Source organism: Pseudophryne corroboree, chromosome 1 (genome assembly GCF_028390025.1).
Source record: "Pseudophryne corroboree isolate aPseCor3 chromosome 1, aPseCor3.hap2, whole genome shotgun sequence".
Taxonomy (NCBI): Eukaryota; Metazoa; Chordata; class Amphibia; order Anura; family Myobatrachidae; genus Pseudophryne; species Pseudophryne corroboree.
The window spans coordinates 953575355-953591973 of record NC_086444.1 but is presented as its reverse complement, the minus strand read 5'-3'; the positions used below and the strand labels follow the sequence as shown (position 1 = coordinate 953591973).

The following is a 16619-nucleotide window of genomic DNA, read 5'->3' as shown; positions in this document are numbered from 1 at the left end:
CCAGGTAGTAGGGAACACATGGGAGTACTAGGTAGAAACAAATTCAGACAGGAACATGGGGTAGGGAGGGACGTTTTCATGCGAGAACTTACATTCTCATGGGAAAAGGGCAGAGCTGAGACAAAAGGAGCAAATGTGACTGTGGAGTCTGGGACACTTGTGAAAGCATTGTGAGTAAGAAGTAGTGTATGTGTGAAGGCATACCATTGTACGTTGTAAATGTTGGGATTAGGGTAGAGGTGAGGGTGTACTATTGTTTATATTAAATGTGGGAGTAGACTAGGTGTGAGAGTGTACCATTGTGAGTGGTAAAGGTGGCAGTAGAATAGGAATGAGAGGGTATTATTGTGAACAGTAAATATGGGAGTGGGGTAGGTGTGTGGGGGCCACATTTGGGAATAGGGTAATACCCCTTACAGACAGCAACAGGCGGGTTACACTGGGAAAACGTACACTGGTGTTTCCAGGGTTGCAACCCGCCTGAGCCCCTTTCACACCGCTGTCAGCAGCCTGGCATAATTCCGGGTTGGCAACATCAGCGGTAACGCGTGTGGGGGTGGTGCTTGGATATCAGATTATCTCCAAGCACCGCCTGTCCATACAGTGTGAACGGGAAACGGGTTGCATCAACCCGGCAACCCGTTTACACCACACAGTGACCAGGGTTGAAATCGTGTTGAACCCTGGTAGCTACAAGGGTTGAAATACCGGGATATTTACCCTGGGCCCTTTCAGACTGCATAGCAACCTGGGTTATGCGCTCTTATGTGCAATAACCCGGGTTATAAGATGGTGGTCTAAAAGGGGTATAGGTGGGACTGTAGTAAATGTGAGGTGTACCAGTGTGAGTAGGGTAGGTGTGAGAGTGTAAAGAAGTTTTGCATGCAGGTGGTAATCTGAGGAAAAGGTAAAGCGCAGGTCAGAAGTAGATCTAGAGGATTTGAGGATGAGTGTTTTAAATTGTATGAAGATGGTGGTGTTGCAGGTGACAATAAATAATTTGATAAAGATTGTGAAATATATGGGTAGACAGTAACAAGGTGTGCTGAGTGGTGAGAGATCACACTTGCTGCTCTACTTAAAAAGCATTGAAGCAGGAAACATGGATCATTGTATTTATCACAAAAACCAAAGTGAAGTACCTGTAAGTTCAACAAATCAGACTTCTGATTTAGATGGGTCAAATCTAATATATAGTGTATAGACTGTACTTACATTGTCGAGTCACATTATTATGACCACCTCCTACATTTGACATCGGCAGCACGTAGCCCATGCAGTATGTCATGTGTTGTGCGCTGGCTTGGTCGGTATATAAGGTGTGCGATAGGCCACCTGCACACACAACACTCATTGCGAACATGGGTAAAAGCAGCTATTTATAAGAGTTGCAAAAAGGAATAATTATTGGCTTTCGGGCCAAGGGCGGCAGTATGTCTGAAACAGTGCAGTTTGTGAACTGTTCGCTTGCTGCTGTGGTGAAAGTGTATCCTGACTGGACAAATGGCACCATTGCGAATAACAGATGTGGAAACTGGGGAGCACCACGTACAATTGATGTGAGAGGGGAATGTCGGCTACGAAGGTGCATGAGGGCAGATGACACGCTACAGTGGAGCAGCTCACCATCAAAATGAACCTGTGCCAAGATACCTACCAGCACCTTATTGAGTCACTCCCAGCCTGTCTAGCTGCTGTCCGTGCTGCACACGGCGGTTACTCTGGCTATTAGCTGGTTGTCATAATCATGTGACTCGACCGTATATTTCCACTTTGTTTCTTATTACATTCTATCATGTCATTCATTTTTCATTGAAATTATATGACTGGTTAATGATGGTTGTCTATTTAGGTGTGGTTTACATGAATGGACATGTCTTTGCTGTTGGTGGATTTAATGGCTCGCTCAGAGTGCGTACAGTAGATTCATATGACCCGGTGAAGGACCAGTGGATAAGTGTGGCGAACATGCAGGACAGGAGAAGTACTTTGGGGGCTGCAGTCCTGAACGGGCTCCTGTATGCTGTTGGAGGTTTTGATGGTAGTACAGGTAAATGTGGTTTCTGTATGATTCCTCATAGAAAGGTTATTATTTGTAAACATTTCCATGTTTGCCTTGATAAGTTCTTGGCAATCAGAACTAAGAAACATGTTGCTTTCTATTTCTTGCTTAATATATTCATAGTTTTTACACTGATAGTCTAAAGCACCATTATAATCCATCTTTACACGTTTGTCTGAATAAGCGATCCAGTGCAATTGTTGCTGCTTAGTGGTACAGTATCATGTACTGTATCTGTTTTTGTGCCATTATGTCTGCGCGTACAGATACACACTTGTATTAGCACTGCAGGACGATATCGGTTGCAGATGACCTTGTATTTTTGCATACTTGGCTGAACATGAACGGATCGTTGTCTTCCATAGTAATAGAAAGACTTTTGCTATCAGCGCTAACAATAATATGCTGCAAATCTGTGACTAGCAAATAAAAACGTTTGGGAGTTTGTTCTTATTTTGATCAAAACATTTAAGTTTGCAGCCCCTCCCCAAGGGACCGCAATTCTCTGCAAGATTGTTTCATAATAAAGTATCTCTTTAGTGCTAAATGAAAATGTTGCTTCCAAAACCAGATATTCCATTGAAAGATGCTGCGCTTATTTTTATTCAGTTACGATTTAGCAGGAGTGGCAGATGATGTTTACACCAATTCAAGCTGACAATCATTAGTGCTTGGCTAGAACTTTAAGTGCAGACACATTTTTGTATAAGGAAAGAGTTTTTACACCTTTTCTGCTAAGGATTTTTTCACTGCTGTGCTCAAGTTTAGACTGGTCACATTCTGACATCAGTGTCATATTTTGCTGTGCAGTACCACCCACATACATATCATATTTGTTTTGTATTAGATATGTGCAGGTTCGGATTTACTCTGTTTTTAACGCCAGAATTAACGCGAGTTCGGATTTATCCGGATTTTTTTTATTGGCTATCCAAAACATATGACATCCAAGAGCCAAGAAGATGCCGTTTTACCAACTAGCACAAACAAGCAGCGGCACTCGGAGGCTTATAGCATTGCGTGTATTCACAGCATCACACAATTAGCCCAACGTTTCAGGGCTCACACGCCCCTTAGTCAAGATGAGTAATATACAGTATATATGATCTACCAAATAAAAGGAAAATGTTTACGCAACATAAATTGCTTACTCCACTGACTAGTTCAGGGTCTTCTGAAAATTGGTACCATATACATATTTTTCTTTTTTGTTACTGTCAAATGTCATGTATACTGTTTTTTACTTGCTATAGTGTTTTTGGCGTAGTGTGTGTTGTCCGGGGATCACCAGGCATTATCTACTAAGGGGCAGCACAATTTAAAAGATGGGGTCTTCCCTCCTTCATAGCGGTTACTGGCATTGGGGTATCCATGCTTTTTTAGAACCTTTTCCCATCCCTGGAGCCATTCATATTTGCTGCAATGTAGAAAGAATATTTACCTAGGGCCACTTCTGTGAATAATAATAATAAATATAAATGTTACCCTTTTTAGTTTTATTTTTTTTAAACCTGTTATTTTGAAAACACTACATGACAGCAAAGAGATCAGCCGGTCACAAAAGGCAGCAGACTAGGGGGTCAATTCAGCTGCTCTCTGTGCCCCCTGCTGGGCGTCTTTTAACAGTGGGCATTTATCGGAGCTATTCAGTTATTGCTCCAATCAGGCATCCATTACCTGTTAAGTCACCTGACAGCTACGGGTTTAGCTGCACAAAGTGGCTAAACCCATCTAAAGCGCTTGAATGGGTGGCCAAAGTCCGGTTTTAGGCGCCCAAACTACAGACTTTTTAAGACTTTTCTTTTCTCGCACCCCCAGAAGCTGTAAGAAAAAAATGTGGCTGCCGAGGCTAATGGGTGTCTATTGGAGAAACATTTGAATAGCAACTATATTTTTGATACAATTTATAGTATCTGTTCTTTCCTAGATTTACGTTTTTTGTTAAATACGTTATAGGGAATATCATTTTTGCTCACACCTCTATGGTATGCCAGTAAAAACAAGCAAGTCTTTCCTGCCGGATAATCTGCGTTACATTAGGTCCCAGCATCGCCACTAATTTCATTTAATCTCCCCTTATGTTTTTAATGACTGCAACTTAGATTGTACAGTTTAGATAACAAATATCACTAGAAAGGCACTTTTATAACATAAGAGCAGGTTTATTAATTATACTGTATTTTTGTCATCCACAGCTAGTAGAATCAGTGTAATCTTGCAGTCGACACGAGCCAACTCTTGTCACTGCTGGCCATATCATCATACTATTGTCCTAGTAGCTCACAGAATGTCAGGAGATGCAAAAAAAAATAAGATTTTACTCACCGGTAAATCTATTTCTCGTAGTCCGTAGTGGATGCTGGGACTCCGTAAGGACCATGGGGATTAGCGGCTCCGCAGGAGACTGGGCACAACTAAAGAAAGCTTTAGGACTACCTGGTGTGCACTGCCTCCTCCCACTAAGACCCTCCTCCAGACCTCAGTTAGGATACTGTGCCCGGAAGAGCTGACACAAATAGGAAGGATTTTGAATCCCGGGTAAGACTCATACCAGCCACACCAATCACACCGTATAACTCGTGATACTATACCCAGTTAACAGTATGAAATATAACTGAGCCTCTCAACAGATGGCTCAACAATAACCCTTTAGTTAGGCAATAACTATAAACAAGTATTGCAGACAATCTGCACTTGGGATGGGCGCCCAGCATCCACTACGGACTACGAGAAATAGATTTACCGGTGAGTAAAATCTTATTTTCTCTGACGTCCTAAGTGGATGCTGGGACTCCGTAAGGACCATGGGGATTATACCAAAGCTCCCAAACGGGCGGGAGAGTGCGGATGACTCTGCAGCACCGAATGAGCAAACTCTAGGTCCTCCTCAGCCAGGGTATCAAACTTGTAGACTGTTGCAAAAATGTTTGAACCCGACCAAGTAACAGCTCGGCAAAGTTGTAAAGCCGAGACCCCTCGGGCAGCCGCCCAAGAAGAGCCCACTTTCCACGTGGAATGGGCTTTTACAGATTTAGGGTGCGGCAGTCCAGCCGCAGCATGTGCAAGTTGAATCGTGCTACAGATCCAGCGAGCAATAGTCTGCTTAGAAGCAGGAGCACCCAGCTTGTTGGGTGCATACAGGATAAATAGCGAGTCAGTTTTCCTGACTCCAGCCGTCCTGGAAACATATACTTTTCAGGGCCCTGACTACGTCCAGTAACTTGGAATCCTCCAAGTCCCAAGTAGCCGCAGGCACCACAATAGGTTGGTTCACATGAAAAACTGATACCACCTTAGGAAGAAATTGGGAACGAGTCCTCAATTCCGCCTTATCCATATAAAATACAGATAAGGGCTTTTGTATGACAAAGCCGCCAATTCTCATACACGCCTGGCCGACGCCACGGCCCACAGCATGACCACTTTCCACGTGAGGTATTGTAGCTCCACGGATTTAAGTGGCTCAACCTAATGCGACTTCAGGAAATCCAACACCACGTTGAGATCCCACGGTGCCACTTGAGGCACAAACGGGGGCTGACTATGCAGCACTCCCTTAACAAAAATCCGAACTTCAGGCAGTGAAGCCAGTTCTATTTTGGAAGAAAATCGATAGAGCCGAAATCTGGACCTTCATGGAACCCAATTTTAGGCCCATAGTCACCTCTGACTGTAGGAAGTGCAGAAATCGACCTAGCTGAAATTTCTCCTTTGGGGCCTTCCTGGCCTCACAGCACGCAACATATTTCCACCATATGCGGTGATAATGGTTTGCGTTCACTTCTTTCCTAGCTGTAAATAGCGTAGGGATAACTTCCTCCGGAATGCCCTTTTCCTTCAGGATCCGGCGTTCAACCGCCATGCCGTCAAACGCAGCCGCGGTACGTCTTGGAACAGACAGGCCCCCTGCTGCAGCAGGTCCTGTCTGAGCGGCAGAGGCCATGGGTCCTCTGAGATCATTTCTTGGAGTTCTGGTTACCAAGCTCTTCTTGGCCAACCCGGAACAATGAGTATAGTTCTTACTCCTCTCCTTCTTATTATTCTCATCACCCTGGGTAATAGAGGCAGAGAAGGGAACACATACACCGACTGGTACACCCACGGTGTTACCAGAGCGTCCAGAGCTATCGCCTGAGGGTCCCTTGACCTGGCGCAATATCTTTGTAGCTTTTTGTTGAGGCGGGACGCCATCATGTCCACCTGTGGCCTTTCCCAACGGTGTACAATCATTTGGAAAACTTCTGGATGAAGTCCCCACTCTCCCGGGTGGAGGTCGTGTCTTCTGAGAAAGTCTGCTTCTCAGTTGTCCACTCCGGGAATGAACACTGCTGACAGTGCTAACACATGATTTTCCGCCCATCGGAGAATCCTTGTGGCTTCTGCCATCGCCATCCTGCTTCTTGTGCCGCCCTGTCGGTTTACATGAGCGACCGCCGTGATGTTGTCTGACTGGATCAGCACCGGCCGGTGTTGAAGCAGGGGTCTAGCCTGACTTATGGCATTGTAAATGGCCCTTAGTTCCAGAATATTTATGTGTAGGGAAGTCTCCTGACTTTTCCATAGCCTTGGAAGTTTCTTCCCTGTGTGACTGCCCCCCAGCCTCGAAGGCTGGCATCCGTGGTCACCAGGACCCAGTCCTGTATGCCGAATCTGCGGCCCCCTAGAAGATGAGCACTCTGCAGCCACCACAACAGCGACACCCTGGCCCTTGGAGACAGGGTTATCCGCCGATGCATCTGAAGATGCGACCCGGACCACTTGTCCAACAGATCCCACTGGAAAATCCTTGCATGGGACCTGGCGAATGGAATTTCTTCGTAAGAAGCTACCATCCTTCCCAGGGCTCGCGTGCATTGATGCACCGACACCTGTATACGTATTAGGAGGTCTCTGTCTAGAGACGACAACTCCTTGGACTTCTCCGGGAGAAACCCTTTTTATCCTGTTCTGTGTCCAGAACCATACCCAGGAACAGTAGACGCGTCGTAGGAACCAGCTGCGACTTTGGAATATTCAGAATCCAGCCGTGCTGTTGTAGCACTTCCCGAGATAGTGCTACTCCGCCGAACAACTGCTCCCTGGACCTCCCCTTTATAAGGAGATCGTCCAAGTACGGGATAATTATTTCGGCCATTACCTTGGTAAATACCTCGGTGCCGGGGACAGACCAACGGCAACGTCTGGAATTGGTAATGACAATCCTGTACCACAATTTTGAGGTACTCCTGGTGAAGAGGGTAAATAGGGACATGCAGGTAAGCATCCTTGATGTCCAGTGATACCATGAAATTCTCCAGGCTTGCAATAATCGCCCTGAGCGATTCCATTTTGAACTTGAACCTTCGTATATAAGTGTTCAAGGCTTTCAATTTTAGAATGGGTCTCACCGAACCGTCTGGTTTCGGTACCACAACATTTTGGAATAGTAACCCCGGCCTTGTTGAAGGAGGGGGTACCTTGATTTCACCTGCTGGAAGTACAGCTTGTGAATTGCTGCCAGTACTACCTTTCTCCGAGGGCAGCAGGCAAGGCTGATGTGAGGTAACGGCGATGGGGAGTCGCCTCGAACTCCAGCCTGTATCCCTGTGATACTATTTGCAGAACCTAGGGATCCACCTGTGGGCAAGCCCACTGGTCCCTGAAGTTCCCGAGACGCGCCCCTACCGCACCTGTCTCCACCTGTGGAGCCCCAACGTCATGCGGTGGACTCGGAGGAAGCGGGGGAAGATTTTTGATCCTGGGAACTGGCTGCTGGTGCAGCTTTTTCCTTCTTCCCTTGTCTCTGTGCAGAAAGGAAGCGCCTTTGACCCGCTTGCTTTTCTGAAGCCGAAAGGACTGTACCTGAAAATACAGTGCTTTCTTAGGCTGTGAGGAAACCTGAGGTAAAAAATTTTCTTCCCAGCTGTTGCTGTGGATACGAGGTCCCAGAGACCATCCCCAAACAATTCCTCACCCTTATAAGGCAGAATCTCCATGTGCCTTTTATAGGCAGCATCACCTGTCCACTGCCGGGTTTCTAATACCCTCCTGGCAGAATGGACATTGCATTAATTCTGGATGCCAGCCGGCAAATATCCCTCTGTGCATCCTTTATATCTAAGACGACGTCTTTAATATGCTCTATGTTAGCAAACTATTATCCCTGTCTTAGAGTATTAATATTATCTGACTGGGTATCAGACCACGCTGCAGCAGCACTATTTATGCTGAGGCAATTGCAGGTCTCAGTATATAACCTGAGTGTGTGTATACAGACTTCAGGATAGCCTCCTGCTTTTATCAGCAGGCTCCTTCAAGGTGGCCGTATCCTAAGACGGCAGTGCCACCTTTTTTGACAAACGTGTGAGCGCCTTATCCACCCTAAGGGAAAGGGTACGCCATCTGTAACTTTTTAGAAATTACCAGTTTCTTATCGGGGGAACCCACGCTACTTTACACACTTCATTCATTCATCTGATGGGGTAACAAAACACTGGCTGCTTTTTCTCCCAAAAAATAAAACCCCTTTTATGTGGTACTTGGGTTCATGTCAGAAATGCGTAACACATTTTTCATTGCCGAGATCATGTAACGGATGTTCCTAGTGGATTGTGTATATGTCTCAACCTCGTCGACACTGGAGTCAGACTCTGTGTCGACATCTGTGTCTGCCATCTGAGGTAACGGGCGCTTTTTTGAGCCCCTGATGGCCTTTGAGACGCCTGGGCAGGCGCGGGCTGAGAAGCCGGCTGTCCCACAGCTGTTTTACGTCATCCAGCCTTCTATGTAAGGAGTTGACATTGTCGGTTAATACCTTCCACCTATCCATCCACTCTGGTGTCGGCCCCACTGGGGGCGACATCCCATTTATCGGCCACTGCTCCACCTCCACGTAACCTTCCTCATCCCACATGTCGACACAGCCGTACCGACACACAGCACACACACAGGGAATGCTCTGACTGAGGACAGGACCCCACAAAGTCCTTTGGGGAGACAGAGAGAGAGTATGCCAGCACACACCAGAGCGCTATATAATGCAGGGATTAACACTATAACTGAGTGATTTTTCCCCCAATAGCTGCTTGTATAAACAATATTGCGCCTAAATTTAGTGCCCCCCCTCTCTTTTTAACCCTTTGAGCCTGAAAACTACAGGGGAGAGCCTGGGGAGCTGTCTTCCAGCTGCACTGTGAAGAGAAAATGGCGCCAGTGTGCTGAGGGAGATAGCTCCGCCCCTTTTTCGCAGACTTTTCTCCTGCTTTTTTATGGATTCTGGCAGGGGTATTTATCACATATATAGCCTCTGGGGCTATATATTGTGATGATTTTGCCAGGCAAGGTGTTTATATTGCTGCTCAGGGCGCCCCCCCCAGCGCCCTGCACCCATCAGTGACCGGAGTGTGAGGTGTGTATGAGGAGCAATGGCGCACAGCTGCAGTGCTGTGCGCTACCTTGGTGAAGACTGAAGTCTTCTGCCGCCGATTTTCCGGAACACTTCTTGCTTCTGGCTCTGTAAGGGGGCCGGCGGCGCGGCTGCGGGACCGAACATCAATGGCCGGTTCCATGCGGTCGATCCCTCTGGAGCTAATGGTGTCCAGTAGCCTAAGAAGCCCAAGCTACCACCAGTTAGGTAAGTTCGCTTCTTCTCCCCTTAGTCCCTCGCTGCAGTGAGTCTGTTGCCAGCAGATCTCACTGTAAAATAAAAAACCTAAAATATACTTTCTTTCTAGGAGCTCAGGAGAGCCCCTAGTGTGCATCCAGCTCAGCCGGGCACAAGAATCTAACTGAGGTCTGGAGGAGGGTCTTAGTGGGAGGAGCCAGTGCACACCAGGTAGTCCTAAAGCTTTCTTTAGTTGTGCCCAGTCTCCTGCGGAGCCGCTAATCCCCATGGTCCTTACGGAGTCCCAGCATCCACTTAGGACGTCAGAGAAACTACAGTATTTGTTGCCCCCCATACCTGTTTGTTTGTAAGCGCAGTTATACTGCTGGATTCTTTTTTTTTTTTTTTTCTTTTTTTTTTTTTTACAAATAATGTAATGCTGAGAAGCTGAAGGCTGCAGATTAGGAAAGACAGGGCCACACATGGATACAAGTCTCACATATCAGCTCCTAGAATGGAAGAATCTGGCCCTTGCTAAAACTGCAGATTATATGTGAGTAGAAAATAAAAAGTTTATTTTGTACTGTTTTTGTAGGCCTGGCAACAGTGGAAGCATATAATGTGAAATCTAATGAGTGGTTTCATGTTGCACCAATGAACACTAGGAGGAGCAGTGTTGGAGTCGGTGTTGTTGGAGGTGAGCTTTGATTAAAAAGTATTTCTCTTTGTTAGCGAGTATGCTGGTATTGCACATGTAGAAAGTGAAGCTGTGTATAAGGGAAATGATACAGAACATATCTAAGCACACACAGTAACACATGACACTCACGGACTGAGACACCAGTCTTCTATGTTCTGCTATTTTACTCATAAGATCATTATTTCTTTTTACTACTATTTATCTTGTCATCCAAATATCTGTAAGGGCAAAATACATCTGTTATACCACGAAGTGGCTGAAATTAGTCTCTGTAAGTTGCAGTTAAAATGCCGGCTGTCGGGATCCCGGCGTTCAGGATACAGACGCCGAAATCCTGACAGCTGACAATACAGACAGCCAGATGCCCAGCGCACCAGGGCTATTTCCACTCGTGGGTGTCCACGACACCCATAGAGTGGGAATAGATCCTTTGGTGAGCGCAGGGGAACTCATCACTCGCCCCGCTGCTGGTATTTGGGTAGGCGGGATGACGCTGTCGGAATATTGACAGCCAGCACCCCGTCCGACGGTAAAACATATGTAATCCGTCTCTATATACCTTTTGGAACTCATAGAATCTTCTTGTATGTTTGAACAGTGTTTCCATAAAACATAACGTAATGTATTTAATGTCAATAGCATAAAGATATATAATGGGTACATTTCTGTTACATATATTGTATTTCCAAGCTAACTTTAAATACACAGCTTCCAAAAAAACGCAATCATGAATTGTGTGAAACCTAAAAGAAAGCCGGAATGCTATAATGACTGCAGCCATAGTCAGTCCTGCATTTTCTCACTATATCTACTGTTTGCTACATTTGATTTCAGGTATGCTCTATGCTGTTGGTGGTTACGATGGAGCATCACGACAGTGTCTTAGTACAGTTGAATGTTATAACCCTAGTACAAATGAATGGAGCTACATCTCAGAAATGGGCACTCGAAGGAGTGGAGCAGGTATGAAAAGATGATCTGTAAGAAACTCAAGCTACCTGTAGGCCCTACAGCTGGTGTAGGCTTACACGTCTAATCCTGCCAGTATCTGGCCAGCAGGGCAGGCTGTGGGGTTAACCGGACACATTTACCCTCAATGTAAATATCATTTTGGTTAAATGTTTTATCATTCTTATAATTATAACATTTCAACATGCTGCAGATCCTCATTTGAGTCCATGTAGATGATCTATATTTCATAGTAATGTTACCTGTGATGAAAGCAGGGTATCGGGGACTGAAATGTTACATCCCTGCTAACCTCAGAGATTACATGCACCATGAATAGTTTTTAGGGCACAATACCTAAGTAGCTTGCAACACCAAAATACTTTATAGTACCATAGGTTAATAGATACAGTGTCTAATGTAAATAATATTGGAAAACTATTGCTGGCACTAGTGGTGTTTAAATGACACCAGGTGGTTATGCTATGGAAATGGTTATGTACACAGTAATTGTGCTGGAAATTGTAGTGAGAGACACATGCAAGGTCATTTGGTCAGTTCTGACGAACCAGTGCTCTATCAGGTCCAACCGTTACTTTAGTCAGTTAAGAGTTTGTTCGATGATCACTGTGTCCTGCAACTCACACTAATTATCACAGTTAGCTGCGTTCTTTATCGACGCACAAGCCGAATGATCCACTGCTGAGAGTTGCAGTTTTTCTGTTCTGCCAACAGCCTTTATTGTTGGCAGAGTTCATATAAATAGACCCACATTCAGTATCTTCACATACCCCATCATTTACATTGGTCAGGGTCCCAATAATCCTCTATAATTTTACATTATAGACCTATTGTGTGGCTTTGTTTGTCAGCTGCCATTTGCAAATGATGTAAGTACACACAATAGAACATGAACACAAAAGTAGAAGGCACCCGCATCAGTGTTGGCAGACTTGTGTAGTCCACTCCACACAGACTACTATGTAAGGTGCTACCTGGTAACAGAACTGTAGACAGTGAGTACAAAGAGAAACGTGTTACCCTCACCGCCTCACTGAGTAGTACGTCTGAATAATACGAGATTAAAATAAATGTGTTGATCTCCATAAAAAAAAAAAAATCCTAGACAAAGCTGTTGTCTTGGAATGTTTTCTATTACATGTCAATAAATGTATTTCGTTTTAAATCCTAGAACCAGGTGTTAGCCATACACGTCACTGTCTCAGTAATGGTAAGCCATGTAAATAGACAGAACATTCCTGAAGACAGGCAAAACATTCTAATGTACAGTACGCAATGTATACATGCAAATCTTGTCTAACTTTTACAAGTTGGATGTAGTGCTTATTGTAAATTAATTTAAAAAACTTCAACAGTAAAATTAAAGAGAGGTTCGTTTTATCAGTATAACCTTGCAAGATGGGTGTACAAAGGTAATATAGTGAGCAATCGGACCTCTGGATACCAGCATAGTATAAAGCAAAAGGTGTGTGTAGTAAGTAATGAGGTGGACAAATAAAGCTTCTGGTTAGCTATTTAAGTGCTATTTAAGCTACTTTTACCAAGCATCTCACACAAATATACCACAAGGGAAAGCATCTATGGCTTAAGGCAGGCATGTCCAAACTGCAGCCCTCCAGCTGTTGAGAAACTACATATCCCAGCATGCCCTGACACAGCTTTAGCATTCTCTGACAGCAAAACTGTGTCAGGGCATGCTGGGATATGGTGTTTCACAACAGCTGGAGGGCCGCAGTTTGGACATGCCTGGCTTAAGGCTAAACCCCATTCCACGTGAAAACTGCATTACGATGTTGCATACATTTATTCATGAACTGCCACAGGTGTATCTGATATTTCATCATTTTCAGGTGTGGGAGTATTAAACGGATTGCTGTATGCCGTTGGAGGACATGATGGTCCATTAGTAAGAAAAAGTGTTGAGGTTTATGACCCCTCTACTAATCTGTGGAAGCAAGTTGCTGACATGAACATGTGCAGAAGGAATGCAGGTATGCGCTATGATATTGTGGTGTATAGTGGGCAATAGCAACGTATGCTAAATATTCTGCACTAAGGGGGTCATTCCGAGTTGATCGCTAGCTGAAAATGTTTGGTGCGCAGCAATGATGCAAAAAAATTGCACTTCTGCGCATGCGGCGCTTGCGCGACGTACTTTCACAACGGCCGATGTAGTTTCACACAAGGTCTAGCGAAGCTTTTCTGTCGCACTGCTGACCGCAGAGTAATTGACAGGAAGAGGGTGTTTCTGGGTGTCAACTGACCGTTTTCAGGGAGTGTTCGAAAAAACGCAGGCGTGCCAGGAAAAACTGAACAGTAGGTCTGGAGCTACTCTGAAACGGCACAATTTTATTTTGTAGCCGCTCTGCGATCCTTTCGTTCGCACTTCTGCTAAGCAAAAATACACTCCCAGGGGGCGGCGGCTTAGCGTTTGCACGGCTGCTAAAAACTGCTAGCGAGTGATCAACTTGGAATGACCCCCTAAAGCCGCAGCTTTTCTTCCTCAGTCTCAGTGTCTGATTTGTGGCTGCTTTTGTTTATTGTCTAAATACTAAACTATGCTGAGTAATTGAAATTAGCTACAGTAGATGTATCACCAGGTGACACCTGGCTACCATTCTAGAATCTTATTGAGACAAAAAAAATATATAGATTAGTCAGATACTAAATATCACTATAGTTTCTAACATTATGTACTGAACAGGCCATTTTATTTAAAAGAACAAAAAAACATTTTTTTAAACACAGTGCTAAGCCATATAATGTGCTTTTTTTTCTTTTTAATAAAGTTATAATGCGAAATCAAGGTTTACAGTCCTGCAGTGATCACCAGTTGCACAGGGCAAATCCCACATCTTGCAGTTAGCGACTAAGCAGCTGCTGACAAAGCCCAGATAATGCAAAGCTCATATAACTGTTTTTACTAAAGGGGCTCAGAAGGGTATCTAGCCAATTTTATGGCTAAATATGTTTTAATTTCCCCATCCCACAGTCCTACTCCAGTAAAGCTGGGTGCACACCTATTCGATCCCCGGCTGATCAGGTTAAATGTTCCTAATCAGCCGTGCTGTATGTATCCGCCATGACCCCCTGTGAGGCGGTGGCAGTGAAGTATTGGTACTGCATACACACCTATATAATCTTCGGGCCAACTATTGCATACTGTTGTTTACCCAGCTTAAGTCAAGATAAATATACAGTAATGATTTGATTTTATTTATTATGCATTTTAGTTATCTTTCGCTCTTGTATTTATGAGATGTCCTTGACTTGATATCTTGATAGCATGACCTTGACTGTACATTTTATTACCTTTGCTCATCTTATCACATTTAAGGGAAATGCATAGTGTAGCGTTTCATTTGGCCTTATTGGGGTGTATTCAATTAAAGTCAGATCCATTCCGACATGCATTTGTCGGAATAGATCCGACAGGACCTATTCAACGAACTGCTGGATTTGGGCGTTCCCGACAATCTCAATCCGACTTTAAAAAAGTCGGATTGAGGAGATGAGGGAGCTGAGAGGAGGAGACAGGGGAGAGCAGGAACCGAGCGGCTGCAGCAGCAGGATGGATGGGGCATCGCCACCGGACCTCACGGCAGCGTCCACCCGGCTCCAGCAAGCGGCTGCAGTTGTCTGTATGATCAGCAGTTTACCTGGGACATATCAGCTCCGGACCAGCCTAAAGCTACAGTGCCTCAGGATCAAGCCGACCAGCAGGGATTGAACTGGCGATCAACCCTCTACATCTGGTCCTGGGTGGCGGCGTGTGATGCCGTGGGAGGTCTCAGCTGCACACCTCCGGGCTGATGGAGGATGGCAGTGGAAATCAGCAGTGAGAGACACCCGTGATGATGACCACGGGAGACATCTGTGAGGGCAGCCGTGGGAGGAGAGCATGTGATGCCGCGTGAGGTCTCAGCTGCACTCCGCTGGGCTGATGGAGAATGGCAGTGGAAATCAGCAGTGAGAGACACCTGTGATGATGACCAGGGCCGGATTAACAATGGGGCGGATGGAGCTGCAGCTCCAGGCCCCCCACTGAAAATAGGCCCACAGGATCTCCTGCAGTGCTGCCAGTGTTGACAGGGAAAAGTTTTTCCTGTCACCACCAGCAGCTCACTCCCTTCCCTCACCTCAGCCAGCCGACAAAACTCCTTCCTATCTCACAGTCAGACTCTGGGCCACCCGACCTGTAAGAAGCTCCGGCCCCGTTTTTGCGAAAGCTCCACCTCGCACACCAGACAAGCGGCGCCTCCCTCACCTGACAGAGACTCCACCTCCCGCAGCAGAAGCTCCCCCACAGCCGTCAGAAGCTCCGCCCACAGTACCCGACAGAAGCCCCGCCTCCCGCAGCCGTCAGAAGCTCCGCCCCTGCCCCCTTCCAGAAGCTCCCGCTCCCCGACAGAAGCTTCTCCTCCAGCAGCCGTCAGAAACTCCACAGCCATCAGTAGCTCCGCCTCCTGCACCCGTCAGAAACTCTGCCTCCCGCACCTGTCACAAGCCCGCCTCCTGTACCAGTTGGAAGTTTGGAAGCTCCGCAGTCACGATGTCCGGGTAATACTAAGAACTTGAAGTTCAGAACTTTTGAAGCTAGATCGGCAGCACGTGAGTAGAGCTGGGGATCATTGGGGATGTTAGGGGGGTGGTGGTGAGTAATTGACTGCTTAGGACAGAGGTTTAATACTTGGTTGTCAGGAATTTCACAATGCAGCCAATATCACAGGGTTCACAGCTCTTCCTGTGGATATGCTCCGCCCCATGACACCATTTTTGCTCCTACCCTGCTGCTCTTCCACCAGTATCTATGCTTTCTAGGGATCGGGATTGGCCTGATTGGTAGCCGCCTAATAGTAAGTAGTATTACTTACACCCACCCTCCCTCCGTGCAGTGCTCTCTAACAGCCTCCCTTCCGCGCCGCTACCTACACCCTCCCTCACGCGCTGCTCCCTACACCTCCCTCCCGCACCGCTACCTACACCCTCTCTCCCGCGCCGCTAACTACACCCTCCCTCCCGCGCTGCTACCTACACCCCCCCTCCCCCGCCGCTACCTACACCCTCCCGTACCGCTACCTACACCCTCCCTCCCGCATCGCTACCTACACCCTCCCTCCCGCACCGCTACCTACACCCTCCCTCCCGCACCGCTACCTACAGCCTCCCTCCCGCGCTGATACCTACACCTTCCCTCCCGCACCGCTACCTACACCCTCCCTCCCGCGCTGATACCTACACCTTCCCTCCCGCACCGCTACCTACACATTCCCTCCCTCACCGCTACCTACACATTCCCTCCCGTG

General features: G+C 46.3%; 1 protein-coding gene across 2 annotated transcripts in view; it reads left to right on the top strand.

The window, feature by feature from the left end:
• Window positions 1-16619, top strand: part of KLHL2 (kelch like family member 2) — a 312617-nt gene that overhangs the window by 262452 nt on the left and 33546 nt on the right. For both annotated transcript variants that reach the window (XM_063920432.1, XM_063920431.1), the window contains 4 exons: window positions 1853-2050; window positions 10240-10341; window positions 11179-11307; window positions 13164-13304. In XM_063920432.1, the coding sequence (XP_063776502.1) occupies window positions 1853-2050; window positions 10240-10341; window positions 11179-11307; window positions 13164-13304 (570 nt within the window). The remainder of the gene's footprint in view (window positions 1-1852; window positions 2051-10239; window positions 10342-11178; window positions 11308-13163; window positions 13305-16619) is intronic.